General features: G+C 49.3%; 1 protein-coding gene and 1 long non-coding RNA gene across 9 annotated transcripts in view; one reads left to right on the top strand and one right to left on the bottom strand.

Moving 5' to 3' along the window:
- Positions 1-910: 910 nt before the first annotated feature.
- On the top strand, positions 911-27,563 carry LOC123579420. Of its 8 annotated transcripts, none has more exons than XR_006702759.1 (7): positions 911-1,061; positions 1,671-1,810; positions 4,599-4,755; positions 12,907-13,033; positions 13,129-13,369; positions 19,310-19,415; positions 20,341-20,447. It is a non-coding gene; the product is annotated as an uncharacterized LOC123579420 (long non-coding RNA). The 8 variants fall into 8 exon arrangements; XR_006702756.1 differs by having other exon boundaries at positions 912-1,061; positions 12,955-13,033; XR_006702760.1 differs by lacking the exons at positions 12,907-13,033; positions 13,129-13,369; positions 20,341-20,447 and adding exons at positions 21,570-21,667; positions 22,730-22,877; positions 23,609-24,346 and having other exon boundaries at positions 913-1,061.
- Positions 19,251-27,813, bottom strand: part of CALB2 (calbindin 2) — a 29,087-nt gene continuing 20,524 nt past the window's right edge. The window contains exons 5-11 of the mRNA XM_045443445.1: positions 26,536-26,592; positions 25,880-25,957; positions 25,343-25,398; positions 24,990-25,029; positions 24,252-24,305; positions 23,588-23,659; positions 19,251-19,949 (exon numbers count right to left, since the gene is read on the bottom strand). Of these exons, the coding sequence (XP_045299401.1) occupies positions 19,833-19,949; positions 23,588-23,659; positions 24,252-24,305; positions 24,990-25,029; positions 25,343-25,398; positions 25,880-25,957; positions 26,536-26,592 (474 nt within the window). The 3' untranslated portion in view covers positions 19,251-19,832. The remainder of the gene's footprint in view (positions 19,950-23,587; positions 23,660-24,251; positions 24,306-24,989; positions 25,030-25,342; positions 25,399-25,879; positions 25,958-26,535; positions 26,593-27,813) is intronic.

Genomic DNA, 27,813 nt, shown 5'->3' on the forward strand with positions numbered 1-27,813 from the left:
AAAATTAAGAGAAAAAGTGAAAAATTAAAAATAAATGAATAAAAGTGAAAGCCCTTGGGTCTTCCTCCAGAGATTCTGATTTGGTAAATCTTAGAAATGGGGCTAGGGGTTGTATTTTTAACAAACTCCCTGGGTGTTTCTAGTGTTCCAGTGTAGAGTCCCCTGGATCAGGTGAACTTTAACATCTCTTTTATTCATTCTGCTCAAGAAATATTTGAGTGACCAGTCAGTACTCAAACAGAATAAACAAATGAATCAATAAAGACAGGGTAGGTGTGATGTCTGCATGACAAGGGGCATAGTGACCTGGGTTGTGGGTATGGGCAATTTCATGTTTCTGTGTCAGGAAGTATATAGAACTTGCAGGGTAATTAAAAAAAAAATTTTTTTTAATGTTTATTTTTGAGAGAGAGAGCACTTGTGCTCACGTGCTGTGGAGTGGCAGAGAAAGAGGGAGACACAGAATCTGAAGCAGGCTCCAGGCTCTGAGCTGTCAGCACAGAGCCCGACATGGGGCTTGAACTCATGAGCTGTGAGATCATGACCTGAGCCGAGATTGGATGCTTAACTGACTGAACCACCCAGGTGCCCAGAGACTATTTTTTAATCAAATGCTCCCTCTGAATCAGACACTTTCTGATTTAAGTAAATCCCAAATTTATTTATTTAAAATAGATTAATGGTTTTGTGTGCCAGGGCAATCAGTTTCGTGGGGATGGAAAATAAGTAGAGCCAGTTCCTGTTCCCAAGGAGTTTATGATTCACTGGGTAAGACGCACACTGGGAATTGATTCTGACAGAAGCCAGACTGTGGTCAAGACTCAAGGGGGTTGGGGGGTGTGGATGAGCGGATGACCGGTTGGTCAGTTGGAATGTTGGGGAAGGGAACAATCCGAGAGGCAGTTGGGAGACAGTTTCCAGGCTAAAGGACTGTTGGGGGAGTGAGAAGGCTGCTGGAGAGGGATGGGTCCAGGGGACAGCTTCGGTCTCAGAGGATGGGAGGAAAGGTGGCGCTGTGAGCCACAAGAGGGGAGCTGGGAGGGCTGACTGGTTTGAGATGGGTGAGTTCGACATTTGCTGTGCTAGGGTCTATGAGTGGCCTCTGAGGACAGGTTGCTGCTCTCCAGGACCCCTACTGGACGAGAACTAGACTTCTGGATAGAAGGAACCTAGTGCTTTCTTGGAGGTGCCTGAGGCTGAGGCTGGAGGACAGGGTCAGGAGCTTGGAGCTGGTTGGGTTTTAGGGGAAGATAGATATCCATGTGCATATATTTCACTGGCCTTTGGAAATGTGGGTCTGTTGATCAAAGGAGAAGATGGAGGCTCAAAGCAGAGTGAGATGGGTTCCCACAGCAGCCAGAGGAGGGGCTATGGAGGAAGAAAGTGTGGCTCGAGGGTCCTGAAGGAGCCCAGGCAGAGTCCCAGGCAGTCTCACTGTGGGACCATGTGAAAGCGTGCTCAGGGGAGGGGCGTTTGATCCAGTAACCCCAGTCCATTCAGACCCCTGGTGTGTGCACGTGGGGCTTTGTCCTGGAGTTTCCTTGACTTTAGTCTTTAAATCGGGAAGGAATAGAACCTGTTTTCAAAGCACCATTGTAGGATTAAATGGCTTGCATATGTAAAGTGCTTTCACATGCGTACAGTACTCACAAAGGCTACCATTTCATTAGGGAAAACAGGAGATTGAGGGAGCAAGTCAAGCGGCTGCAGAGGCTACCAAACCAGTGTAAAGTCCCCGAAGCCCTGGGAAGAGCAGGTTTTAAGAAGTAGAACGGCGTCGTCGTGATTTCAAGCAGCCGCTAGATGCCAGGTAGGACTGTGTATTATCACAGACAATTCTCACTGTAACCTTATGAGGGAGGTTTTATTATTGTTCCCATTCTGTGCTGTAACAAGCTTAAGGTCACAAAAGTAGGACTTCTATTTCCTGTTCTGATCTGGACCTTGAGTATTAAATGGCCCTTGGGTTAAAGACCGGCATCCCATGGAGATGGTCATTTGCAGGATGCCTTCAAGGGCCAAGGCTCTGCTAAATGCTGGTGATCTCAAGCTGTCCCCACCCTTCCCAGCTGGAGGGCAGGTTGAAAAAAATTTTTTTTAAGTTTATTTATTTAGCTTGAGAGATAAAGAGAGAAAGAGAGAGAGAGGCAGAGAGAGAAGGAGAGAGAGAGAATCCCAAGCAGGCTCCATGCTGTCTGTGCAGAGCCTGACTTGGGGCTCGATCCCACAAACCATGAGACTATGCTATAAGTGGAAATCAAGAGCTGGACGCTTAACCAACTGAGTCACCCAGTCGCCCCTGGAGTACAGGTTGATCAGAGCCGCTGCAGAGAGACTGGGCACTGTTTGTCCTAGAAATCTTTATAAGCACACTTTTTACTATGTCCCTTTCCTGCTTCCAACCCTACAGCTGCCTCCTGGGAAATTCTCCTCCTTGCAATGTCCCACAGACCTCTCCTGGGCCTTCCTGCTCCAAGTCTTTGCTTCTTAACTCCGTCTCTCCATGGGGATCCTATCCCTTCCTGCCCACTTCCTCTTGTCTTGCACGGAGCGCAGAGTGAACTTGCTCCTTCCACCTAACTTGTAGAGAAACTTACCTCAGCATGACTCCTTTGCACCTTTCCTGCTTCCCTGGGACGATTTCCCTTTCTTAGGGCCAAAGGATGATTTAGACTTTACTGAATCCCCTGCGTAAGAAATTTGTCCCATGTATCGAATTCTCCAGTGTCCAGATTGCAGACAGGCTTTTGTGTAGGGTTCAGGAAACCACGTGTTCATCAGCAGGTCCAAGGTAAAAGAGCTGGGAGGGTCATAGGAATCCCGGCAGACACGGACCTGGCCAGAGAGGCCAGTCAGGAGAGGTGGGGGGATTCTTGAGGTGGACAGCCTCCATGACCCATGGTGAGTTAGGAGGAAGAGCGGGAGGAAGGGGAAGCAGTTGGGACAAGGGACAAGTGAGGAGGAGCGTTGGCTGTGTCTGTTCCTGCCCCCAGAAATGCCTTTCCCCTCTCTCCATGTCTGTCTGCTTTTGTTTCCTCTTTAGACTCACCACATCTGCGATTAGAGCCCCTCTGACCCGTTTCCTTGGTACTTGGTCGGTTCTCCATCCCTTGGCTCTCAACCTCTGTCAGATCTTTGCTTCACTGTTTTCCTTGGTTATCTGCCTCATTCCAGAGACTCCACAGGGGTGGTGGTGGGGTTTCTGGAACAGTGGCTTGTCATTTCTGGTTCTTAAAGTACCAGAGCCAGTGGCTGGGCCGCAGAAAGCCCTCAATATGTGATGCTGACTGGACACATTCAGGGGTGCAGCAAGGGAGAAACAGAAAAGCATGGTGGGCATGACTCCGCTACCAGGGAGCCTGGGGACTCCCCGGGTTGTCTAGAGTGAAATGAGAAACTCCCCAGGAGGGAGTGTACCCTGAACCCAGCCCTCAACTTTCCTGGGCAGGGAGCACAAGAAATCAGGGAGGCAGACGTGAGGCTTGGGTTGCTTAGCAATTAGACAGCAGGGGGCGCTCTGGCCCCACCTAGGTCCCTACTTCTGGTGCCCTAGTCCTCTCCGTCTGGAGCAGAAATGCTGATCCCAGTGGCAGGATGCCCACAAGTTAACACTAGCGCACTTGGCCTGGCTCCTCTTAGCTGGGCTGAATGTGCTGGAAGGAGACCCTCGTCTTCACAGCCTGTTCTCTAGGGATGAAAAGTAAGAAGTTTCTGTTGATGCCACCAGCTCACAAATGCACTAAGGCCCTGGGGCCAAGGATGCGCTTTGACACACTGAGTATCTGTGTGGTCTTGACACATTCACATCACCTCTCTGGGCCTATTTTCTCTCCACCAAATGGCTGGGTCCATAGCTTCCAGCCTGTTCCAGGATGCAGAGCATCCCCCAAATAATGCCGGGCTGTAGTGCTGCTGTGTGGGCCATCCATGCTTTGTGGCCTCAGACAGTGCCCTTAGGGGACCAGAATCCAGAAGAGCCACCGTCTCCTGCTGTGGGGATTGGTCCTGAACTGGGCATTTCCCATCCCCTTCCCAGAAGCTGCCTGTGCACGACTGGGGGGTGATGAGATAGCCAGTCAAGGGAAGGAGCTGGGCCTCTTAAGAGATGAGCCAAACAGGGTGCAGATGTGGGCTGTATTGTACACACTCAGCAAATGGGTAACGTCCGTTAAATCTGGCTGGCTGTTGTTTTCTGAAACGGAAGTTTTAGATTTGAGGATGTGTATTTGCAAACTGAGAAAAATGTGCCTGTGAAGACAGTTTGCTTGGATGCAGTTTCCTGCTTGTTACAGGCCTCCAGGGATGCAAAGGTGCCCCGCTGGGTGGTTTTCAACAGGAAGCGGGGGGGGGGGGGGGGGGGGGGGGGGGAGGGGGTGGGGGGGTGGGGGGGGGGAGACTGAAGAGTGGCCGCCCGGAAGTGAGGATGGAGGATGAGTCCTGGGGCACAGTCTCAGCTGGGGGAGGTCCCTGAACAGCAGCTCCCCGAGCAACCTCTTGCTGTGAAACAAAAGCAGAGGCATTTTCGGGGAACAAGGAGAGGCTTAATGAAGGAAAAATGAGGAAACTTCGAGGACTCACCGTCACTCATTATTTTCCAGATATTGGCTGGCTGTGGGCCTCTGAGGAGCACAGAGCCAGGCCTGGTAGAAGTCTGGGTGGGCAGCTTTGGTGGCCGCAGATGCACAGGTGATGTGTCTCGGAGCTGACTTGCTGACCCCACCGATTGGCTGCTGGTGTGGAAGGCCACGTTCACAGGTGAGCGCGGTTGGAGATGAGAAGGATCTGACCCAGACCGTGGCTTCCTGTCCTGCCTGATCCCAGGGCAACACCCACCCAGACCTTCAACTTGGGAGAGTCGGAGCAGGGTCCCTCTCCCCGCAAACTCGGTGGCCAGGGGGAGGGCACCGCCTCTGCTCTATGCCAGGTGTCCACGTCCATGACGTCCTCTGGAGCCGCTGTCCCTGCTGAGGCCAGTGTGATAGGGCAGCTGGCCAACCGTCTCCCAGCGAGTGGAGGGCGGCCGAGGAGTGTGAACCCCGCAGAAAGCCAGACTGGTGTCGGAGTGCCCGGTATGCGCTGGCAGCCTGACCCTGGGCCATGCCTGCAGTTCTGCCACTTGCTGGCTGTGTCACCTCTCTGTACCTCGGTGTCCTTCTCTGTCACATGGTGATCCTATCTGATTAGATGGCTGTTAGGTTTAAATGGAACGATACGTGCTAGAGGTTCTTTAGAGCAGGGTTTCTTTTACTTAGAAGGATTTAAAAAAATAGGAATACTCCCTAAGAAGAGTACCTGACCTCAATATCTTTGGGTGCCTGATACTGGGGCAGGGGGATGTTGAATGGCGTCAGGGACTGGTGAACCACCCCCTCCCAAGCTGCAAAACCTTGTGTCTGTGTCTGCGTGCATAAGTAGCTTTCCCCCTCAAGCACAGGGTCTACGTGCTAAGATGCCCAAAGGGTCATGACTCAAGATTGGATGCCTCGGAGGGTTCAAGTATCTTCATTCCTGACCAGAGTTTCTCAGGCTCAGCACTATTGACATTTGGGTCCGGATAACTCTTTGTCGCGGGGGGTGGGGGCTGTCCTGCGTGTTGTACAATGATCAGCAGCATCTGTAGCTCTTCCCCAGGAGAGGCTGGTTGTGACAACCAAAAATGTCTCCAGATGTTGCTAAATGTCCTCAGGGAGGTGAGAGGGAGACAGACTGCCTCCGGGGGAGAATTTCTGCCTTGCAAAGCTTTCTATGCCATGAACCCGCAGTTAGTGGCAGTGAGTGGCTGGCTGTGCTGAAGTTCATATACCAAGGTTATTTTCTGAATCTCAGTGTGTCTGCCTACTTCTATGCACTGTCTGGGGGGGTCCAGTGACATCCTGACAGAGGGTTTTTCAAAGTTGATGGACCACAGGCTTTCCAAACCCTGGCCCCGTTTGATATAAATGACTGGTTCCTTAACCTGGCTGGGCAGCTGGATCGATTGGAACTTGGTTTTTATTGTATTTCTTTTCACTTAAAGGGTTTTTAGAGCATTAAAATGCAACATAAATCACTCAGTCATTTACTATTGAAACCTGGGCTATAATGAAAGTTAAACAGTTCATTCTGTGGAGAACAAGGTCTTGAGGTAATCTTTTGTGGTAAATACATTTTTTTTCTTTTTTTAAACCACAAACCTCAAATTGGTAGTTCCTCATTCAGGGGAAAGGCCAGAGAAGGGTTTTAAGGAGAAGGCCCAGCAGGAAACAGATATGGTAGAAGAATTGGAAGCATTTGACGTCCGCAATGTTTAGCAGGTGGTCTAAGAATACCCTACACTGGGTGCCCTTGTGGCGGGAGGCATCCGGTCTATGATGAGGGTTTTGACTTCCCGACTTTTAAAGGATAAATCCTCCTCCATAGATGAGTAAGGTTCAGCTCTCCTTCTCTTGCTTAACTCCTCGTATGTCTGCTCTAACATCTCCCCAGGAATTCTTGTGTCACTGCCCAGGAGTGAAGAATGTTCCTCCAGACTTTGGCAGCTTTTTTTTTTTTTTTTTTTTTTTTTTTTCCTGAATGCTCATGGAGCTTGCTTTTGGGCAGTTCTTCCATTGTGGGTTTGCCAGAACAATGGTATCTTATCGTTGGCACTGTGATGCCTGGTAGTAGACAGCAGAAGCAAGGTTTGGAAATGCTGTGGTTGCAGCATGCTTGGGTGATGGATTGACTCTGACAAAGGGGACCAGGGGCTGCTTTCTGCTTGAGTCTCTCCTCTGCCCGGTGGGGTTTGGGGATCTTGTCACTTAACCCAAGTATAAGAATCCACACAGAATCTGGCTCTTGGAGGTGCATGTCTATAGCACTGAGTGTGGCCATTTGAGTCCCTTTGGCATTTGTGTGGACCTGGACCGTCGTCTGCACAGCTGGTCCTGTGAGCTCAACGATAAGGATTCCAGCTAGCACCTGGTGACACCACCATGGTGGTGCCATGACAGAGGTGACACACAGAGATGTCTAGGGTTGGGTAAGTGTTGTGAACCACAGCAATGATGCTAGATGCTTTAAAAACATTGAGCCAGCCCTCTGCAGGGCCAATGTGGCTCTTATCCTGGGATTTCTCAATCATGCACTAGGACGCTGCATTGTGTAGGCCCAGTTGATGCTGCGGGTCCTCATAGCTGTGGGAGATTCCATTTCCCAGATGGGCATGGCAACCATGGGGCTGGGGTATCAGGTCTGACATTAGTTGCAGGTGGCCCCTTTGAGAAGGAGTCTCTTCAAGCCGGGCGAACTGCACCAAAGATTGTGGTGCAAATTGTCTTAACAGTGTGGAGTCCTCCCATTTGCTGTGTGGACAGTAGAGCTGGTGCTGGAGGGTGTCCAGTATCCACACAGCGGGGCCACAATCTTGTCATTCTTATTTGGAAAAGCCAGGAGGCTTGGTGGGAGGGGGCGGTGCTGACTGGGTCAGCCCAGGATTGGCCCTCTTCACGGCCACTGAGCTGGTTCCTGTAGGACACTGACAGACACAGTGGTTTTCCTGTGCTTCCCTGCGGAAGTGAAGGGTTTGGGCGCAGCACAGATAGGGAGTCAGGAGCTGAGGCCCCAGATGAGCCCAGGACAAGGTGTGGGGGTGTGCTCAGCAGGCCTTGACCCTAGTCTAGGCTAAGCTGCTCCCGGAAGGGACAAGGAGGATCTTACAGTTTGGCTCATTGTTGGTGCTGGGAAGAAACAGGTTGAGCAGTGGTCTTTATAGTGGTCACACAGATTTTTAAAACCCCAAATCTCAGATTGTTGTCTGCATGTACCCTTTTGGGCAAAAGGAAGTTCTTACTTGGGGAAAGTGTGGATTGTGTTTTCTCAGTAGCTACTGTCTAAGAAGAACCAAAAGTAGAAGGACAGGAGGTCCTTCTGGGTGGGATGGTGGTCTCCCCAGTGGGCTGGGCATCTTAGTCTTAGAAATCATGGAAATTGTGGAAACGACAGGTGGCCTGTGACATCCAGCTCTGTAGAGGAGAAGGATTTCTTGTCTTCATTGGTGGGACCACAGTTGTGCCTGCTAGGAGGCATGCCATGAAATTGAGGGCCCACATGACCCCTAGGAATTGGTGTTGTGGCTTCCAAGTCCAGGCTGGGCTCCTTTGGGAAGAAGAGAAAGACCCCACGGGTCGGCTTATTATTGGTGCTGGGAGCCAGGTCTCACCTGTTTTGGGGGCTGGGCCAGAGGAGCTCTCTGGTCATTGAGGGCGCCTTCCAGGAAGTTTCTGGTGACTGCTTACTTCTTGGGGCTGTTTTGAGGGACACTGTTTGTTGAAGTCTCTCTCTCTCTCTTGGTGTGTTTGTCCTAAAGTGTACCTCAAATTGGCAGGTTCCCTCTTCTCTGTGGCAAGAGCTCTTTTAACATCCTGTGCTGTGAATGAGAGTTCATGGCTCTCCTGTTTACAATACAAACGTAGATTTTATTTATTTGTTTATTTATTTATTTATTTATTTATTTTTCTTTTATTTTTTTTTCAATATATGAAGTTTATTGTCAAATTGGTTTCCATACAACACCCAGTGCTCATCCCAAAAGGTGCCCTCCTCAATACCCATCACCCACCCTCCCCTCCCTCCCACCCCCCATCAACCCAAACATAGATTTTAGAGGACCTTTCCTGTTTTAAAACTTTTTTCTCCAGGTCTTGGATTCTCTGCTGGTTCCATTTTCACCTCCTCAAGCAGCTTCTGCTCTTTGTCCTTCCTGATCAGCTATTTGTGCATGAATGTGGCTTGTTGCCCATGGCCTTCGTTAGGGCCTGTATGGTGTTGCCTTCATGTTCCAGGAGAGCACTGACTGAATTCAGGGAGCATCTGCCTCCTTCATTGCTTTATGTTTTCTTCTAATTCTTGCCCACTGGACACATGATCTCACTTGGGATTGGAAGGCTGCATTTCTTTCAAACCACTCTCTTTCTTCCTGACTCTGTGTTGCGGAGCCCTGACTTGTTGCTGGTGGCCTTCTGAAGGCTTGTGTGATGTTCTTCTCAATTTTTTTGGTAGCTTTTGGGCCATACATCTTTCCAGTTCTTCCTGCTGTGGCGTAGTGATGCCCCCCTCTCCTTTTAGAACAGAAAGGGTTGCCCCTCTCCAGCCATTGTGGGCAGTATTTTGTCCTGGGATGATTGTGATCTGACATTATCATCTGACTTTGTATTTTCTCATCCTGGGCTTCAGCTGCTTTCTGACTTGTGGTGCATTGGATTCTGGGGGTATTGCTGGGAGCCTTGGTAAATGGCATGAGGAATTGGGGGTGTGAATGCACAGACTCTGTCCAGTCTCCTTGGCGGAGGGGTGCTGGCAGGTGTTAACTCTCCAGAACTTTTGTAGCCTCCTCACCTTTTTGGGCCAATTTCTCTTGCCTGTGACTCTTCATCTCCTTACCCTTTAAGCCAGCTATGGTTTCAGCTGCTTAGTCTTCGATGAAATATCCTGTTTTCTGAAGAGTGTGACTGACTTCAGTGATTTTCCCGAAACCAGAGGCCAAGAAAAGTCACCCTGGAAAGGGAGTTGTGAGCAGCAGCCCCCTTCCCAGGAGTCACAGAGGCCACCTTTGGAGTGAGACAAAGACTCTCACCTCTAGGCTGTGACTCCAGGAGGCAGCTGGCACCCCATCAGCTTTTCCTTTCTGTGAGCTGATGATAACCCCCCGCCCCCAGGAGACACATGGCCCTGTCCCCAGCTGCCACAGCCAGGGTGGGCTGCTTGGGCTTTTGTGGTTTAGAGCCTAGTTTTGTCATTGGGGAGAACTCTTCAGAATTTTACTTTGGGTTTTAAAACTACCATTCAGAAACCTTGCTTTTTCTTTAACCTTTAAGTTCTGTTTGCAATTTCTGCTCTAACAAATTTTAGCTATCCCTTTTAAGGGGAATTGGTGAGATTCTGGGTCCTATTGGAGCCATTGGTGATGAGAGCCAATCCCCTCCTCATGGCAAGACAAGCTGACGAGCCGCTGCCCCACTGACCAGAACTGGGTGCTGTCGGCCTGCCCTGCCCTGCCCTGCCCTGCCCTGCCCTGCTCTAGTGGTTGCCAGTTCGTTTCTCTCTCTGTGTCCCATGGGGGCGGGCGGGCTGGCTTCAGGAACTTGCAGCCTCTGCTTGGTTTAATGGTCTGCTGTCATTGTCTTGAAATTCTTCATAATTTTTGGAAGGAGGAGACCATGCGTTTTCATTTAGCGTTGGGAAGAGGCTGAGGTTGAGGAGAGTGAGTGCAGACGGAGGGAAGGAGCCATCTTAAAATCAGTGGGATGAATAGGATGAGATTAGGCATTTTGTATGGGACTCAAGGAGGCAAGAACAGCCAAGTGTTTATTTGCCATCTCATCAGACTGGGAGCCCCAGGCGGGCATGGATGGGTCTGCTTTGGTTCTTCACTCGATGACCCCAGTGTGGGTGCAGACTCACCGCCCGTACCGAATGCTCCAAAGAATAGTTGTGGGAACAACGTCAGACTTCATAACCAAGCTGCATGACAGTGGGATGTGCTTCTTTGGCAAGGGGCGAGTTTCCTCCCGGTCAGCACGCCGGCTAGGCAGAAACCAGCTCCTCACTTGGTGTTGATCACTGATATTTCTGTTGTTGGTTTCACATGATGGAGCATGCCCTCTTTAGTACATACATGTCTGTGGCCCTGAACTTGGGGATCATTCTGTGCCTCCCGAAGAACTTTGTTCTCTCAGCCTTTGGCCCTCCAGTCAGGATTCTTTGTGTCTCTGCTGGGTTCCTTTTTCCTAACCCCCACCACCTCCCCAAATGGGCACCATGGCACTCTAGCTTATGCATGTCAAAAATGCCCACTGAACAGGATGACATATGCTTCCTGCACATGCTTCCCCCGCCCCTCCCGCCACCAGCCTTCCCACCCTCATCCCTGCAATTGAACAAACCATTTGGTCAGTGTGGGTGGTCTGAACATAATAAAGATGGTTGCATTGCTCCTGAGTGATCTACCAACCTCCACTGGCCTTCCCTATCCTAGGCCACCCATGCTCCTTTGTTCCTTTACCATGCCTGGATTTGCTGGAGAAAATCCTCCAGGTGAGGCATCTCCAGGAAGGGAGATGGTGCCGGGAGCATGTGAGAGGGTCTGTCTCTCTGTGGTGTCCACTCTGTCCTGGGCAGCTGCAGCTGGGTGGGAGAGCCCACAGGTGTTTTCCTTTGGGTGGGGGGTGTGGGAGCACTCCTCACTTCTTGGCAGATCATTATCTGTGGTCTGTGCAAGGTCCTTCTCTTGGTGTTTTAATTCCTTTGGATGAAATTTCCCATGGTCATTCCTCCCTCTCCCAGGATGCTGTCCTTCTGGAATGCTCAATGGGTGTCTTTGGTCTTTTCTTTTTTTGAATGCTCTAACAAAACATCATTGCTATCTTGTGTATAAGCTCTTTTAATTCACATAGATGGTATTGTTATACCATTTCTTATTCTTTTTTTTGTTTTTCATTCAACCCTATGTTCTAAGATGCGATCTTTCCCTCTCCATGCTTAAAACCTATTGGGATTATCCAAAGAGTTTTTGTTTATGTGGGTTAAAACTATCAATTCTTGCCACATTAGACATTGAGACAGACGTTTGTATTAAATATTTATCGATTCATTTGCAGTAGCAATGGTGAACACATTGCAAATGAACATAAATAATATTTTAACATTATGATGAAAATAGTTTTGATCCTGCAGACTCCTATCCTGTAGTAAAGCGTCAGTTTGTTCCAGAGTGTGAAAAAGGGCACTTGGAGGATAAAGTTTGGAAAGTGAATTTCATTTATATTATTTTAAAAATACCTGCATCGGAAAAGAAACTATGAAATGTATTGTATTTTAGCAAAGTTTGCTCAGGTTTGATGGGCTTGCCTCCTTGATTTACTGACAATTGCCTGCAATATGGAGGGTTATTCTAGATAGCAGAGATTCTGTGTCTTACCAGGACACTTTTTGGTGCCTTATGTTGAATTTGTCATGTCCTAGAATAGGTGATTTTAAAACACAAAGAACAAAACTCATCACTTATGAACATGCCATGTGTATACTTTCCTGTTTATTTTGCTTATTTATTTTACAATCCATATCTTGCACAGGCTTTATTTTTTTTAAAGAAAACTAAGATATTATTCACCTTTGAAAAGAGTATTGGTTAGTGGTTTTTATTATTAAGCTGTGCAACCATCCCCACCATCTAATTCTGCCTAATTCCAGGTAGAATTCCTAATTCCTAATTGTTAAGGCCCTAAAGAATCCCCAATTCCTGATATAAGCAGTCACTCTCCCTTACCTCTCACCCCTGCCCCTCCCACCCCCCGCCTAGGCCACCATTAATCTACCTCTGGTCTCAATGGATTTGCCTGTCATGAACATATAATATACATGGAGTCACACAATATGTGGCCTTTTTTGTCTGGCCTCTTTTACTTAATGTTTTCAAGGTTCATCCATATTGTAGCACATATCAGTACTTCATTGCATTTTATGGGCAATTAATATCCCATTGTATGGATATAACCGTATTTTGTTTATCCATCAGTTGATGGTCATTAGACTTGCTTCCACTCTTTGACTATTATGAATAACGCTGCTGTGAACACTGTGTGCAAGTTTTTGTGTGGACACATGTCTTCTAATTCTCTTGGATCTGTTTACTTTTAAATGTTACCACTTAATTACATGTGTAACCAAAGGTTTTTTTCTCGGGCACCTGTGATATAGGTTAATCAAGTGTCCAAATCTCTTCTGACAACTCTTTAGATTTTGCCTCACCAAATAATTTAATAAATATACGGGGGTGGGGGGAATGAAAGGGTACTTTCAGGATATCTTTCCAGCCTACAGTGATGTTTGAGATGCCCCAGAGGAATCCCGGAGAATCACAAAAGATTTGTTTTTGCTCCTTATTAAAAGAGAGCTGCTGGAAATAATGAGGTTTGTGTGATGTGTTACTGTTGTAAGATTCGCACAAGAGGGGTTGTCAGATCAGAACACCCGTTCCGCCTTCCTGAAGTGAAGCTTACATGGATGCGGTGTTAATGTAAGTATTTTAGAAAATGTGCGTGTTTGTGTTTTGTGGGAAGTCCCTGGAGATTTGTCAGTGCCCTCACTGCCCATATGTTTTTTTTCCCTCAGGGGAAGCACCCATCTAAAGTCTCAGGAACGAGTTCTGTGCTGTACCCAGATAGAGATGTCTACTCTCCTCCATTCTGATGATATTGGTGAGAGTAAGAAGGCACAGCCGAGCCGTCGTTGCCACCTCACAGATGTTGTCGTTTGATGCTTCCCTGAAGGTTCTGCTCTAAGGGGCAGGCTGCAGTTTGTATTTTCAGTGACAAAGGGCAGTCTACAGCCTCATGATAAATGACTGTACCAGGTACTCCAAACCTTCTAGCCTTTAAAGAATAGACCCTTGGGTGCAGGCTTCTGAGTTGATGTCACTTGAGCAACTCTCAAAACTGTCCCAGTGGACCAAGTCAGGAATTCCAGGACTCTTTCCATTCCAGAAGCTCTAAGACAGCTTCGTGAAAGCAGACTGCTAATCCAAGGTCCAGGGGAGCAAGAGTGAATTACATAGGACTGCACGGAATGATGAGGGAATTTTATTGTGGTTATTTATTTTTTTTTCCTTTTCTTTTTTCTTCCTTCCTTCCTTCCTTCCTTCCTTCCTTCCTTCCTTCCTTCCTTCCTTCCTTCCTTCCTTCGTTTCTTTCTTTCTTTCTTTCTTTCTTTCTTTCTTTCTTTCTTTCTTTCTTTCTTTCTTTCTTTCTTTCTTTCAATATGAAACTTATTGTCTATTTGGTTTCCATACAACACCCAGTGCTCATCCCAACAGGTGCCCTCCTCAATACCCGTCACCCACCCTCCCCTCCCTCCCACCCCCCATCAACCCTCAGTTTGTTCTCAGTTTTTAAGAGTCTCTTATGTTTTGGCTCCCTCCCTCTCTAATCTCTTTTTTTTTTTCCTTCCCCTCCCTCCTGGTCTTCTGTTAAGTTTCTCAGGGTCCACATAAGAGTGAAACCATACGGTATCTGTCTTTTTCTGTATGACTTATTTCACTTAGCATCACACTCTCCAGTTCCATCCACGTTGCTACAAAGGGCCAGATTTCATTCTTTCTCATTGCCACGTAGTATTCCATTGTGTATATAAATCTTATTGGGGTTATTTAAATGATTGGTCCTATTTTATTGCTCTATTTTCTGGTTCTTTGAGGAAGCCTTTTCTCTTCCTCAGCTCCCTGTAACCCCCACAATTTAGTAGACTCTGCTTTTGTAAACAGAAATAAGGCATTTAAAAATGGTACTCGGTTTTCACTGGTGTGTAATGGTTTTCATTTGCATTTCCCTGAGGGCCGGCGATGTCCCTCTGTTACTTATTTTTTTATGGCTATTATAAACATTTATTGGAAGTTGGATCTTCTGGCTTCCATCCGGGTGCCTTTTAACTGGATTGCTGCTCTCATAAATGCCCTCTAAATCTTCAGGTTGGAAATCAGTCTTCTGTGTGTCTGTGTATATTGGCCACTCATGTGCACTCCTTAGCGTCTTCCCTGCCTCTGCCGGGGGATCCATGTGTCTGTTGGGTCAGCTCCTCCGCCAGGGCAGACAGATCTGTTCCCTTGAGGGGTCGGCCACATTGGAGGACTCACATCTCTGAAGGAGGAGGCAGTGCACCAGGTGCACCTTCCGAAATTCAGAACCACTTGAGTCCCTGTGAATCCTGGGGCAGCCACAGAACTCCCAGCTGGAGGCAGAGCAAGCTTCTGGCCCTTCAGCCCTAGCCACCACAATAGATAGGATCCCATAGCTGCCATGTAGAGATATTATGGCACCAGGCACTGTGCCTGGTGTGTGTGTGCAACTAGGATTATCCAGGAAGATCCATTCTTGCCCACAGTTCATCATGTGATGGGAACACAGATACTAATGAGGAGGTGGACTGTGCCTTTGCCCGTGTAATCACTGCTGCAACCAGTTACCACGGACTTGATGCCTTAAAACTACACATGCTATCTTATGGCTCTGGAGGTCAAAAGTCTGAAATGGGCTAAAATCAAAGTATCATGGGCTTCTGCAGGCTCCAAGGGAGAATCTGTTTTCCTGCTTTTCCTGGTTTCTGGATGCCTCCTGCTTCTACCTTGAAAGCCAGCAATGGCTGGCTGAGTCTTTCTCATATTGCATTACTCTGACTTCTGCCTCCCTCTTTCGCATCTAAGGACCCTTGTGATTACTTCGGGCCTGCTGGGGTAATGTCCCTAAAGTGAGCTGATTAGCAACCCTAATTCCTTCTACCACCTCAATTCCCCTTTGCCAAGTAAGATAATGTATTGACTATGTCCGGACATCTTTGGGGGAGCCATAATTCTGGGGAGCTGAGGGGTCCTAGGTGGGGAAACTGGAAGGAATGGTGCCCCTAGGTGTGTGGGTTGAGCAGGCCTGGGCAGGACCCATGCAGGATGAGCTTGCCCGCCCTCAGGGGCTCCCGCTCTGGCCGGGGGAACAGCCGGAACACATACCAGGTCAGGTGCTCCTGGTGCCCTGGGGAAAAGATACTGCCAGGGAGGAGCTATGGAGTGCTGGGGTGCCGTGGGGGTACAGGTTAATCAGAGTAGGCCTCTCTGAGGAGGTGACATTTGATGGAGACTAGAAGGAGAAGAGGAAGGGAGGCGTCACAGCCTGGGGAAGCGAGGCATCAGGGCCCCTCTGGAGCTGGTCCTGTCTGGCCCTTGAGCTTTATTTCTCACTTCTCTCTCCGTGCTTCAGCTCTCCGTGCTTCCCCCAGATGAGCCTGGCTACCTTGGGCTTTGGTGCCATCCTTTATGCTTTTTTGTTTTTGTTTTTTTTCCCTGGTAGGAATTCTCACCTGGGAATTCCCACCCTCCCCGCACCCCCCACCGCCAGTCTAAGCTAAGGGCCTCTTTGGTTGCCTTCCCTGGATCCACTGCCTATCACGCTCAGTTGGCAGCTTCCTCACCTCACAGGCCCAGGCATTTTTAAGCTGTCACCAGGGCAGCCAGGGACTGTCCTCCTCACTACTGTGTCTCCAGCATCCAGTATCCATCTCACGATAGTTATTGAACACCCAGCACTGTGAACGTGCTGTCTGTTTTCTGTTGGTATCTCACCGCCTGTCCCAGATCCTAATTCCTCCGCTCCCTTCCCCCAACCTGTTCCTCTTCCACCTGGGTTCCTGGCATCTGTCAGCAATGCATCCAGTTACTCAAGCCAGCAGCCTCGGAGTCATTCTTGACTTGTTTCTCTCTCGTAGTACTTACCCAGCCCTCAGCAAGCCCCTTTGCTTTGGTCAGAGGCAGGTCGGGATCTGATACTTAATTCCACACCCACGCCCACTTCTGTCCAAGTCATCAGCATTTCTCAGCCGCACTACTGAATCCTCCTAAATGGTGCCTCTGCTTTTCCTCTTGCCTCCTATAGTTTAGTGTTCATAGAGGAGCCAGACTGACCTTTAAAATAAATTATGGAACTTCTCTGATGTAGCCCCAGATGGCTTCCCTTCCCATGATGAGATCAAGTCCTTTTTATCATGGTTTCCTGACACAGCACCTGACCTGGTCTCGCCTATTTCCCCACCTCATCTGTTCACCCCTGACCTTCATTCTGCTCTGGCCTCAGGGAACTTCTTGCTAAGTGTGCGAGGAACTCTTCTACCTCAGGGCCTTTGCATTTGCTGTTTCCTCAGTCTGGACTCTCTTAAGATGGCAGCAAGTTTCACTTCCTTACTTCAGTCTCTGCTTGAATACCACCTTTTCAGAGAACTTAAAATGGCACTTCTGCCTTTTCTGTCCCTTTCCCTTGTTGAACTTTTTCTCGAGAGTACTTATCCCTACTTTACATTTTGATACCTTTATGTTTATTGTGTTTCACCTGAGAGGATAAGCTCCCATGGAAGTACTTAGTAAATACTTGTTATTGAAAGAAGACAATGGAGCAAATAAATGCAAGGTGCCCATGTGAGTGGCACCCAAGCTAAACACTGGGAAGCCAGGGAGGGATTCCCAGGGGAAGGGACAGTTACTCCGTTACTGCTGCCAATCAGGTTTGTGGGCCATACAGTCAAGGTGGCTGTGGGATCACATGTTCCCTGAGCTGTCAGAGAGCCACAGCCTCTCAGTGCCACCAGACCTATCTCCCACATCTTTGTCTTCTTGTTGTCTCCCCATGCAAGTGTGGTGGAAAGTAGCTGTCAGGAAAATGTTATTAGCACTTTCCTGGAGAGGAGAACTGCAGTGGTCCAAACCCTAGAAGCTTCTTCCCAGTGACCTGGCATCTTGTGGGTTTGACCAGCCTGCTCTGGGAACCACCTCGTGTTGGCCCTTCCAGCTCACTGAGTTCGGGTTGTGAGTCCTGCCCTCTGCCTCCGGACTTGCTGGGTGGACTTGGTGCCCCTGGGCATTTTCCTTCTCTTAGTAGACGTTTCTGCTGACCTTGTATTAGGAGCCAGGGAGTTGATGGAGTCAGCTGGAGAAACACGGGTCAAGGGAAATGCGGGCCTGGGGTGCGCCTGGGAGAGCAGGGGAATGTAGGCGCTCCCTCCAAAATGTGGTTACGTGGGTTTGTTCCAAAGGGAACTGTGTGTGATGACAGAATGCGCCCCGGAGACAAATGCCTTCAAGGTGAAGTCTGTGTATGTATCAGCCTCTTGCAGGTCTGGGAAGCCCCTATCTGGAATGGGAAATTCCACTCAGCCAGTGAGGGGCTGGGCCAGGTTCTTCCTCCCAGGGAGGAGTCCTGTTGGGAGCACGCTGGCCCCTGATGCATCTGCCAGTCAGGCAGCCATGGGTCTGGAGCTGATGGGAGAGAAAGAAGCTGTGGAGGGAAATCGCGATGCCACCCCACACTCCCTGTTGGGGATCACTCAGTGCAGACTCCCAACACAGAAGAGTCAGGACCTCATTCACGATGGCACCCCCCATGGCACCCACTGTCATGGCCTCGGCCTCCTTCTCCTCCTTCCCTCTGTCCTTGATCAATGGGTACCTGTGTTCAGAATCAACTAACCAGCCTGGTTAGGTCTCCTGGAGAGCGTGAGCTTCCCCTTCGGCTGAGCAAAAAGCGGGCCTAGGAGAGGGGACTCCAGCAAACCCCATCTAAGAGCTGCAAGCTCGGGTCCCAAACCATGACAGCTGCTCCTCCCCCTCTTGTCTGGGATGCTCGGAGGGAAAGCACAGGCAAGTGGAGCAGCTGTGAGACTGCATCCTACAGAGATGCACCTGGTGGGCAGGAAGTGCCCTTGTCTGATGCCTAGGGAGGGCAGGGAAATCGGAATCCACAAGTGTAGCAGGGCCTCATGGGAGCTGCTAGCTGGCCCACCTGCCCTGCACTCTCTGTTTCTGTTTTGTATTCTATTCCTTCTTTCCTGTGTTTTTCTCTGCACGTGTTCTCCACTGCTCTCTGGCCGACTCCCTGTCCTAGTCACTGGGTTCTACTCTCTCCAGCATTAGTTCAGGATTGGTTTGGGATTGCCACCTCTTGCCTCCAAAGCTGTATCATCACCTAGCTTCAATGCCACACACTCTGATGGCCCTGGATGTCCACCTCGGGTCCCAGGAGACACTAACTGGCCCAGTCAGCTGAGGGCAGGTGGACGGAGGTCAGGTGACCTCCTGGGCTGTATCATGCAGGTGGGGAACAGGATGGGCTCCCTCAGGGGAGAGTGTGGCTGTGAAAGAAATGAGGCTTCTTTATGATCCCCGTATAGCCCTCCCTGCACCCACCTCGGTGGTATACTGCCTCAGTCAAGTTGGTGACCAAGTGCCTAGCCACGTTGGTATACAACGTGGGAGTTGCATCACCCTGAACAAGTTAATGTCTCAGCTCCAGATTCTACTTGTGAAAATGGGATCCATCCCATAGGATTGCTGCGGCATTAAATGAAGTAATGTCCAAATGCATCCTGTAGACAGTGAATGACAGCATTTGAAAAAATTAGTTCTCTATTTTAGGATCTTAGCTCTGTAGATCCATGTGAGGCATCAGATGAGTTGTGGAGTAAATTACACTTTGAGGAGGAGTGGTTCAATGTGGGGGGTCCAGAACTCCTGGTTGGAGGTACCCCTGCTGGGGGTGGGGGGCTACCTGGTCCCACTGTTGCCACACCCAGTTGGTGCCCCTACTAGAAGGAATGTGGATCCAATCTGTGGGATCCATCTCCAGGCTCTGCCCTGCACTGGCTCTTTCTTGGTCAGTAAGCGCTGCTAACTGTAGACAGAAGTCAACCACTTGACCAGAACTGGGTGAGCTTCCACACAGAACGCTTCCCTTTATTGTCTGTAAACTCTTCTTTGGTAAACAAGGAGACAAGGAACCCACAGAGAAAAGGAGCACGCTGAGTCAAGAGGACAAAGGGCCGGCACCCTCCACGAACAGGGACTTCGAGAAGACAGCTATGCCTTTAGCAAGGTGGTGGATGGAACTTGGGAGTTTGGGTGGGTGGTGGCATGGGAAGGAGGGGAGCAGAGCGGGAGGGAAGGGTCCACTCCGTGGGACACAGAAGCCTAAATCATACAGCGGAGGAGCTCATGCATCGCAGCGGAGAGGGCCAGGGAAGCTCCGCCCATGCCCCGCCCACCTCCCATGCGGTTGGTGCCCTACTGCAGGCTGAGCAGTTTGCCGGGTCAGGTCAGGGGGAGGGTGGAGGGGGCTCCGGAAGGCCCGTCAGCAACCCTCCCTCCGTCTCTCCTTTTCTGCTCTGCGGGCTGGTGTGTGCAGGTTGCAGGGGCGGAGGAGGGGCGCTCACGATCTCTGGGTCCGGGTAGAAGTGGCAGGGCAGCCGGGACAGGGTTTGGGGACGGTGGAGAAGCAGCCCCTGGCCCCCCTTTACATGGGGGGCTCGCTGCAGAGGACAATCTCCAGGTCCTTGCGGTAGAGCTTCCCCGCCTCAGCCAAGGACATGACGCTCTTTCTGTAGTTGGTGAGCTGTTGGATATTCATTTCCTAGGAGACAGAAGGAATGAGTAAGAGCCCCTCACTGGACGGCCCCACCAGAACGTCTCACCTACTCACTCGCAAACACTTGGGCCACAGCCTTTCTCTTTAGCAAAGCATGGGCTTTGGAGTCAGAACGCTCTGGTTCAACTCTCACTTGCTGCATTGCTTTGGGGAGAGTATTGAACCTTTCTGAGTCTCAGCTCAGCTGCCTCATCTGTAAGATGGGTACACGAACCACAGTGTCTGCCTCATTGAGGTGTTAGGATGGTTAGCGGAGGGTATGGGTGTGAACACATAGCACAGCACCTGACATAGAGCATGCACCCCCAAATCGGTAGCTATTGTGATGGCAGCCATTATCTCTGCATAATTTGAATCTGGTCCTTTACTTAACTAGGCCTCCAGTCCCTCCGTCTGGGTCCTTGCATGTGAGGAAGAGAATGCTGGGAAAGTGCCCTGGTCTTGTCTGCAGACCCCATGGACCATCCTTTCCTAAACCTCACCCATTTAAACAAGGAATTCTAACTCCTGCCTCCTCCAGCAGCAAAGCTCAACTCCTACTTCTTGTTCACTGGCTTCTGTGACGTTCAGGGCCCACTAAGACAGGTGACCCACGGACATATGTCCATTGTCTCAGGTAAAATAGAGGCCAACATTAAACAGAACATTAATACCTGATATGCTTTGTGTTGAATACCTACTTTACAGTAATTGATTTGAACACAAATAACCATTAGGTCTGAAATATAGCAAGGTCATCCATGGCTTATACTATCTTTTTCTTTTCCTCTCTCCCTGGCTTAGACACACCCTCCCTCCTACTCCTCCCCCCCCCACCTTTTTTTAATCTTGAAAATGTTGGCAGATTTTCTTTCTTTTCTTTCTTTTTTTTTTTTTTTTTTTTTTAATACCTCCCCTTTCAGGCTGACGGTCTTTATCCCTATTCAACTAATGAGAAACCTGAGTATAAAGACTAAGGTATTTGCTAAAGGGCTGGACCAACTCTACAGCCATAAATATCCTCAGTCTCCTGGGTTCCAAGGTCTATCTAATATTTACCTGGCTCACCTGTCCTCAGTCACCTCTCTTTTTGGTGCTCGAAGGTCAGTCTTCTGTCATTTGGTTTTCAGGACATCCCCTTATGTGACCGGTTCTTGGTTTTGTGCCACTACCCACCCCAAGGGCCCTTTGCGAGCGTCTCTAGCTTTGGGAAGCGTCTTCCCTCAAGTTGTGAAGTCTGTGGAAACATTACCTAGTTCATAATACTATCTACCATTCAAATTAGGAGCCAAGGAAGGAACCCCATATATCAACCTGGAGCTTGAGACCCCTCCTCCCCTCCCCCTGCCCCACTGCCGATTCAATGTGGCATCAAGAATCTTAGCAGCGTGAAGGGACGGGCTGCACGGTTTCCAGGTCTAGAAGTTCTGCTTGGAGCCGAGGACGGCTTTAGCGAGCTGCAGTTGTCTCAGGAGTGGTGAGAAATACTGAGGTTGGGTCTCACCAGTCTGTTCCTCAGGAACATCAAACACGCATCTGCTCAGAAACCGTATCTCAGTCCTGCACCATCAAAAGGGAATGTGAGTCTGCCAGGTGGGTTCACAAGAACGGCCTCTCCCTTCCCAGCTCAGGTGCTGCTGTTTACGGTCCTGGGGCTCTATGGACTCATCCTGTCCAGCCCCGGGGGCCACGTCTTGAGCTTTGTACAGGTAGCAGGCTCCCAGGTAAACAACTGTATTGATATCTTTGTTCTCTAACCTTCAGGGGTGCTTCCTAAACCCAACCCCTGACTCTGTTTTTGTTTCCCCACCTCAAGTGAACCTGTGCAGCCATCTCAGCTGTATTTTGTGGTAATTAAGAAAGAGCCTACTTAGGTCACTTTCAAGATTTAATGCTTGGCCTCAGGGCTGATCACCCTCAGGTGTCCAGCAGGGCCATATGGAAAATAATTATGCCTCATTAATACAATTACAGTTAAAGATATTTCCCATTAGGATGCCCAACATTCCTTGGACACATAAGGGTGCATAAATAATTTTCTTCTAGAATTTGATGCCAGGAAAAAGTCTGCTGAGTTCAAACACCTGGTGAATATGTCCTTCTTCCTAAGTAGTATTTGTTTATAATTTATTGTCTGCCTCTTTCAAAAAGCACTTGAAGATAACAAAAACAAAATAAATATAAGGTGAAAGGAATGAAGAATGATATTCAGGACAAAGATGAAGAAGTCAGAAAGCAATTGGAAGGGGAGATAGACTCAGAGGCTGCGATGAATTTTTTTCCCCCTGAAATCGAGCAGTAAATTTAGTTCTTGCCTGGCAGCAGAGGCAGTTAGACACCACAAGAAATTATAGACTGTTCATCTAATTAAAGAAAACCGCAAAACTATTTGCTCAGAGAAAGGCATTTTCCTGGAGGTGAAGGAAAATGGCTACAAAAAGAGCTGCTGGATCCTGGTCCACCTGCCGCCCCGCCCCCTCCCTGCTCCCCAGGCACCTGATGAGCCTGTGGAGGGCCACGTGGGGTCTGTCCCTGGAAGCAAAGTCATAGTTGTCCACCTTTTCTCTGAGCAACAAATGCTTCTGTGGCTCCTATGAGCCTCTTGCTCAGCCCCAGACTCTGCAGTTAATTGATTTGGAATATCTTCACCTCCCACTGGACCCTTCTATCTCAAATCTCTCCTTGTGCAAAAAGACTTTTCTGATGGCAATTTGGCTGACACTCCATGAGCTGTGCTAGTCAGGCTGCCAGTGCCCCATCATAGCATCATTCAAAACTGCCAACAGGTGGAAACAACCCAAGTGGCTGTTGACGGATGAGCAGAAAAAAAGATGGTATAGACACGCAATGGAGTATTACTCAGCCTTAAAAAGGAAGGAAATTCCAACACATGCTACAACATGGATGAACCTGGAGGACATTATGCTAAGTGAGGTAAGCCGATCATAGACAACTACTGCATGAGTCCATTTCTAGAAGGCACCAAAAGAAGTAAAATTCGAGACAAAGTGGAATGGTGGGTGCCAGCGGGCAGTGGGGAGCAGGGACTGGGAGGGGAGGGAGGAGCAGAGAGCAGTTGTTTAATGAGGATGGAGTTTCAGTTTTCCAAGATGCAGAGAGCTCTGGGGGGTGCCTGGGTAGCTCAGTCGGTTAAGTGTCCAACTTCAGCTCAGGTCATGAGCTCACAACTCTTGAGTTTGAGCCCCACGTCAGGCTCTGTGCTGACAGCTCAGTGCCTGGAGCCTGCTTTGGATTGTCTCCCCTCTCTCTGCCCCTCCCCCGCTCATGCTCTGTCTCTCTCTGCCAAAAATAAATAAACATTAAAAAAAACTTTTAAAAAAGATGCAGAGAGCCCTGGGCATGGTGGTAGTGATGGTTGCCCAACAGTGTGGATTATTTAATACTGCTGAATGGTTATGATGGTAAACTTTGTGTTGTCTATTTTACTACATTAAAAAAAAAACAGAAACCAACCAGCCAATCATCCAACCAGAAAAACAAAACAACAACCCCAAAACTGCCATTGCTTAGTTATGGGTGATCAGAAGAGCAAAATGCACCCCACATTCCTTTTCCACCCTCCCTGAGAAGCCTCTCTCCTGCCCCAGAACCACCTTCCTAGGCCTCCAGACTCCGTTGTTTACCTTCTTGTTTTTCTCATACAGGTCCTTCAGCAGGGCATCCAGCTCATTCTCATCAATGTAGCCACTCCCGTCCTGGTGATGGGGAGCAGAGGAGAGGCAGCACAGAGCTCTAGAACTCAGGCCCCGCCACCCCTGACCTTGCCTCCCCATTCCCCCAACTCTTCTTGGGAGCCTGCAGAGTCTAACCTTCCCTTTACTCTGTGCAGAAGGTGTTCACACCGTGCGGTGCCAGGATGACACCTAACTGCTGACTTTACCAGTCAAGGCAGGAACAGGACATTTTGGGGCAAATTTGCATTCTGGTGTTTTTCATTTGCATTAAAAATATAAATGAGGTTCAAGAAGGATTTAGCTAACTCCCTGCGATGTCAGGATGAATACAGGGGCTATTTGAAGTTTATCCCCCACCCTTCGGTTATGAGGGGGACCACAGGAGTCACACGGGTGAGGGCAGTAAAGGAAGGGCTGGTGCGTGGTCAGGAGGCCTTCTCACTCCCAACTTCTTAGCAAAACAATCGGCTCCAGTGCACAATTATGATCTGGCACCAAGGGCGCAGTACTGAGCGCCTCCTGATTCCGAAGGACAGGGTTGAGCCATTTGGCCAGGGGCTCCCCTGCCGATGGGGCCCCCTGCTTTTCCGTCGCATGCTGTCCTCCCTCTTACCTTGTCGTAAAATGTGAAGATCGCATTGAACTCCTCAGAGGTCAGTTTCATGCCCTGTAAGGTCCAATGTATTAAAGAGAGAAGCAAAAGCCCTGGAGAGTGTGTGCGTGCTAGTGAGGGCATGTGTCTTTGTGCACGCGTGTGTGTGCATGTGCATCAGTGAGTGCATTTGTGTGTGCACGTGTATGCGTGCATGCGTATGCATGTGCACGAGTGAGCATGTGTCTGCATTTGCATGTGTATGTTTGCATGTGCACATGTGCATATGTGCACAAGTGAGCGAGCTCGTGTGTGTGCATGTGTATGTATGTGTGTGCGTGCATGTGTGCATGAGTGAACGAGCGCATGTGTGTGTTTGCACGTATATGTGGGTATGCACACGTGTGCACAAGTGAGTGCACGTGTCTGCATGTATATGTGTATGTGTGCACAAGTGAGTGCATGTGTGTGTGCACGTGTATGTGTGCATTTATGTGCATGAGTAAGCGAGCACATGTGTCTGTGCACACGTATGTGCGTATGTGTGCCTGAGTGAGCAAGTACATGTCTCACTGTGCACCTGTATGTGTGCATGCACACGTGTGTATGTGTGCACGAGTGAGCAAGTGCATGTGTCAGAGTGTGCATGTATATATGTGCATGCACATGTGTGTGGAGGGTGGACAGGAGGGTGGCAGAGTGAAGCACACAGGAATGAGGGAAGGGAGGAAGTGAAGAAAAGCAGAGTGGTTCTTTTACCTGAAATTTAAGCAGGAAGTTTTCCTGTACAGGCAACAGTCTGGAAAGAAAGTGTTAGAGCAGAGCTTAGGAGACAGGGTAGAGGCAAGAACAACTTGCACGTGGGGGGATGCAGAAGCAGTGCCTGTACTTCTGGAACCATCTGTGAGCACTTAGGAATTAGTGGCAAGTTCTAAAAAGAGGGAGGCAGACACACTGAGGTACTGACACTCTATCTAGCTTGGTCTTGAGCTTCAGGACCCCTGAACTGTCACTCTCCCTGCTGATTGGACTCAGAGCCAGGGCGGGTGGCACAGGAATGGTCTGCACAGGTCCTGGTAAAAGTGATCGTGGGGGTGAGGTCAGGCACTTACCGGGACATCTCCGAGAGGCCCAATTTGCCATCCCCATTCAGGTCAAACATCCGTAGCTGTTTAGGACAGACAGAGGTGCCTGGGTTATTTGCTTTGACCTCTCATGTGGGACCTTGACCTGCCATCCCCTTCTACTGGAGAGGAAGGAGGATGGGTGGGGTGGCCTCCTGCCTCTTCTGAGGTCACCTGGAGGTCAGGGACCAGCATGGTCTAAATTGATCACTGCTCCTCTCTCCCCTTCTCGGGGCGAGGGCCAGAAACACAGCCAGCCAGCACCAAAGGCCCACCCTCCCCAAGCCCATCCTCTCCTGGAGCTGTGGAGGTTGACATGGAAACAGAGCCTCCCAGTCTCCCACTAGCCAGTGAGGATCTCAGAGAGAGGGTGTGTGGGGCCGTGAACTAGCATCCCTTTTGCCAGTTGCCACTGGAGTCCCTTCACCTGGGCCTGGAGACTCAGCCTGAAAACCCAGAATTCCACTGGCTTGGGGCCCCAGTCCTATGCCCCTGGAGGGGTAAGGGACACTTCTGCCCACTTACTATGGTTTGGGTATATTCTTGGAGCTTGGGCTCATCATATGGCCGGTTTGCCTTCTTCAGCAGGTCAGACAGAAATCCCTAGAATACAAAAGGTCTCTTCAGAGCTCCTGACTCATTCAGTAGTTCTTCCCTCATTACTTGTTCAGTTAGTCAACGTTTTCTGAGGTCTACCATTTGTATGGTTTCCATCCTTCATAATCCCCTAATCCCTAATGCTTGTGGAATGACCGTGAAGGCCTGGAGGTAGCTCCTGGATGCAACTTCACTCCATAAGATAGGCTTCTCAGAGGGCCCAGGACACAGGGCTAAGCAGTGCCTGGGGATCACTAGTTCCAGAGGAATGTAGGGGTATATGTAGAAGTCAGAAGGCCAATCTGATAGGATTGCCTTGGAGGTGCCTGTCCTGGGCACTGACGTGCAAAGGAGTGTAGTCGGGTTGAACTCCGTGGCCCTGCAGCTCCATGTTACTGAGTTCACATGGCTGTCCTGAACATGTTCACCAATTCAGAGCCAGGCTTAAGTGTTCCTAGGCAGAACACGAACCCATGTTCCTCACCCAACGTCTCCTCCCTCCCCAGGTTCCTTACACCTACCACCAACTGTGGCCTCTGTCCCTTTCTCCATGCCTTCCATGCCCTCCCCCAGGCCCATCCTACCTTGAGCTCGTTGGCTTCAATGTAGCCACTTCTGTCTGTGTCATACTTCCGCCAAGCCTGCAATGGGAATGCCAACCCAGTTGCAAAGACCTGTCAGTATCTATAAGCCTCCTTCCAATTTCCTTTAATGGACCGGGCTGGGTCTTGATGTTCAAGAATATTACAGTGGGATGGGGGCATGGAGATGGGCTAGCCCAGTCCCTTTCAAGTCACAGAAGAAATGGGGGAAAGTGTCATGGCCAAGGTCACATAGAGAAGGAAAAAAAAAAAAAAACTGCTCGGACAAGGTCTCCCTACTCTATCTGGCTACAAGCCTGGGTCTCTTTTTGGATCATTTTGTAACTAGGGTTATGTTTTGTTTTGTTTTTTTGAATGGTTTATGGTTTTCTAAGGTGCTAACCAAGCAACTTCTAGCACTAACATCTGACGGATCCAATTTTTGCTGTGGGTATGTAGCGTGTCCTTTCACTGCTCTCAAATCTTCTCATTCTCTGGGTGGGGGACCTCACCGTACCCCCATCATGGTGCACATGGCAGCCATGTCTGCATGAGAGCAGAACTGTAGTACAGTCCGCTTGTTTGGAGTATCCCAAGGCCACTCCCCATCTGTGTGATAGAAAAGCATTCCTTTTTCTGTTTTTAAGGAAACCACCCCTCTCCCTGCTCAATCCAGAGAACCCGTTTCCCCAAATCTTTGATCTATGTTGGTGCCTGATCATATTTCTTATATTTTCTTTCCAGCGGTCTTGCCTTGGCTTTTCCTCTCTTCTCCCTCAGCTCCAGACTGCACACTGGACATCAGTGACACTTGGTTTTATGAGAGTCAGCAAGCACAAATTATTTTGCCGAATTTGGATCTCCTGCCTCCCTTCCCTTTCCCATGCCATCTCTCCCTTTTATTGCCAGGAGTGTGAGTTTATGGATATCCCAGGATCTTTCTTCCATACCAGCAAACAAGGCTGTGTAATTCTCCTGGTATAGTTGTGGATCAGGATATCTGGTAGTTTTCTTTTTATCCTGATTTTTTTTTTTAATTTTTTTTTTCAACGTTTATTTATTTTTGGGACAGAGAGAGACAGAGCATGAACGGGGCAGGGGCAGAGAGAGAGGGAGACACAGAATCGGAAACAGGCTCCAGGCTCTGAGCCATCAGCCCAGAGCCTGACGCGGGGCTCGAACTCACGGACCGCGAGATCGTGACCTGGCTGAAGTCAGACGCTTAACCGACTGCGCCACCCAGGCGCCCCTTTATCCTGATTTTTTAAAAAGTTATGAGAC

This window comes from Leopardus geoffroyi, chromosome E2, assembly GCF_018350155.1.
Source record: "Leopardus geoffroyi isolate Oge1 chromosome E2, O.geoffroyi_Oge1_pat1.0, whole genome shotgun sequence".
Lineage (NCBI taxonomy): Eukaryota > Metazoa > Chordata > Mammalia > Carnivora > Felidae > Leopardus > Leopardus geoffroyi.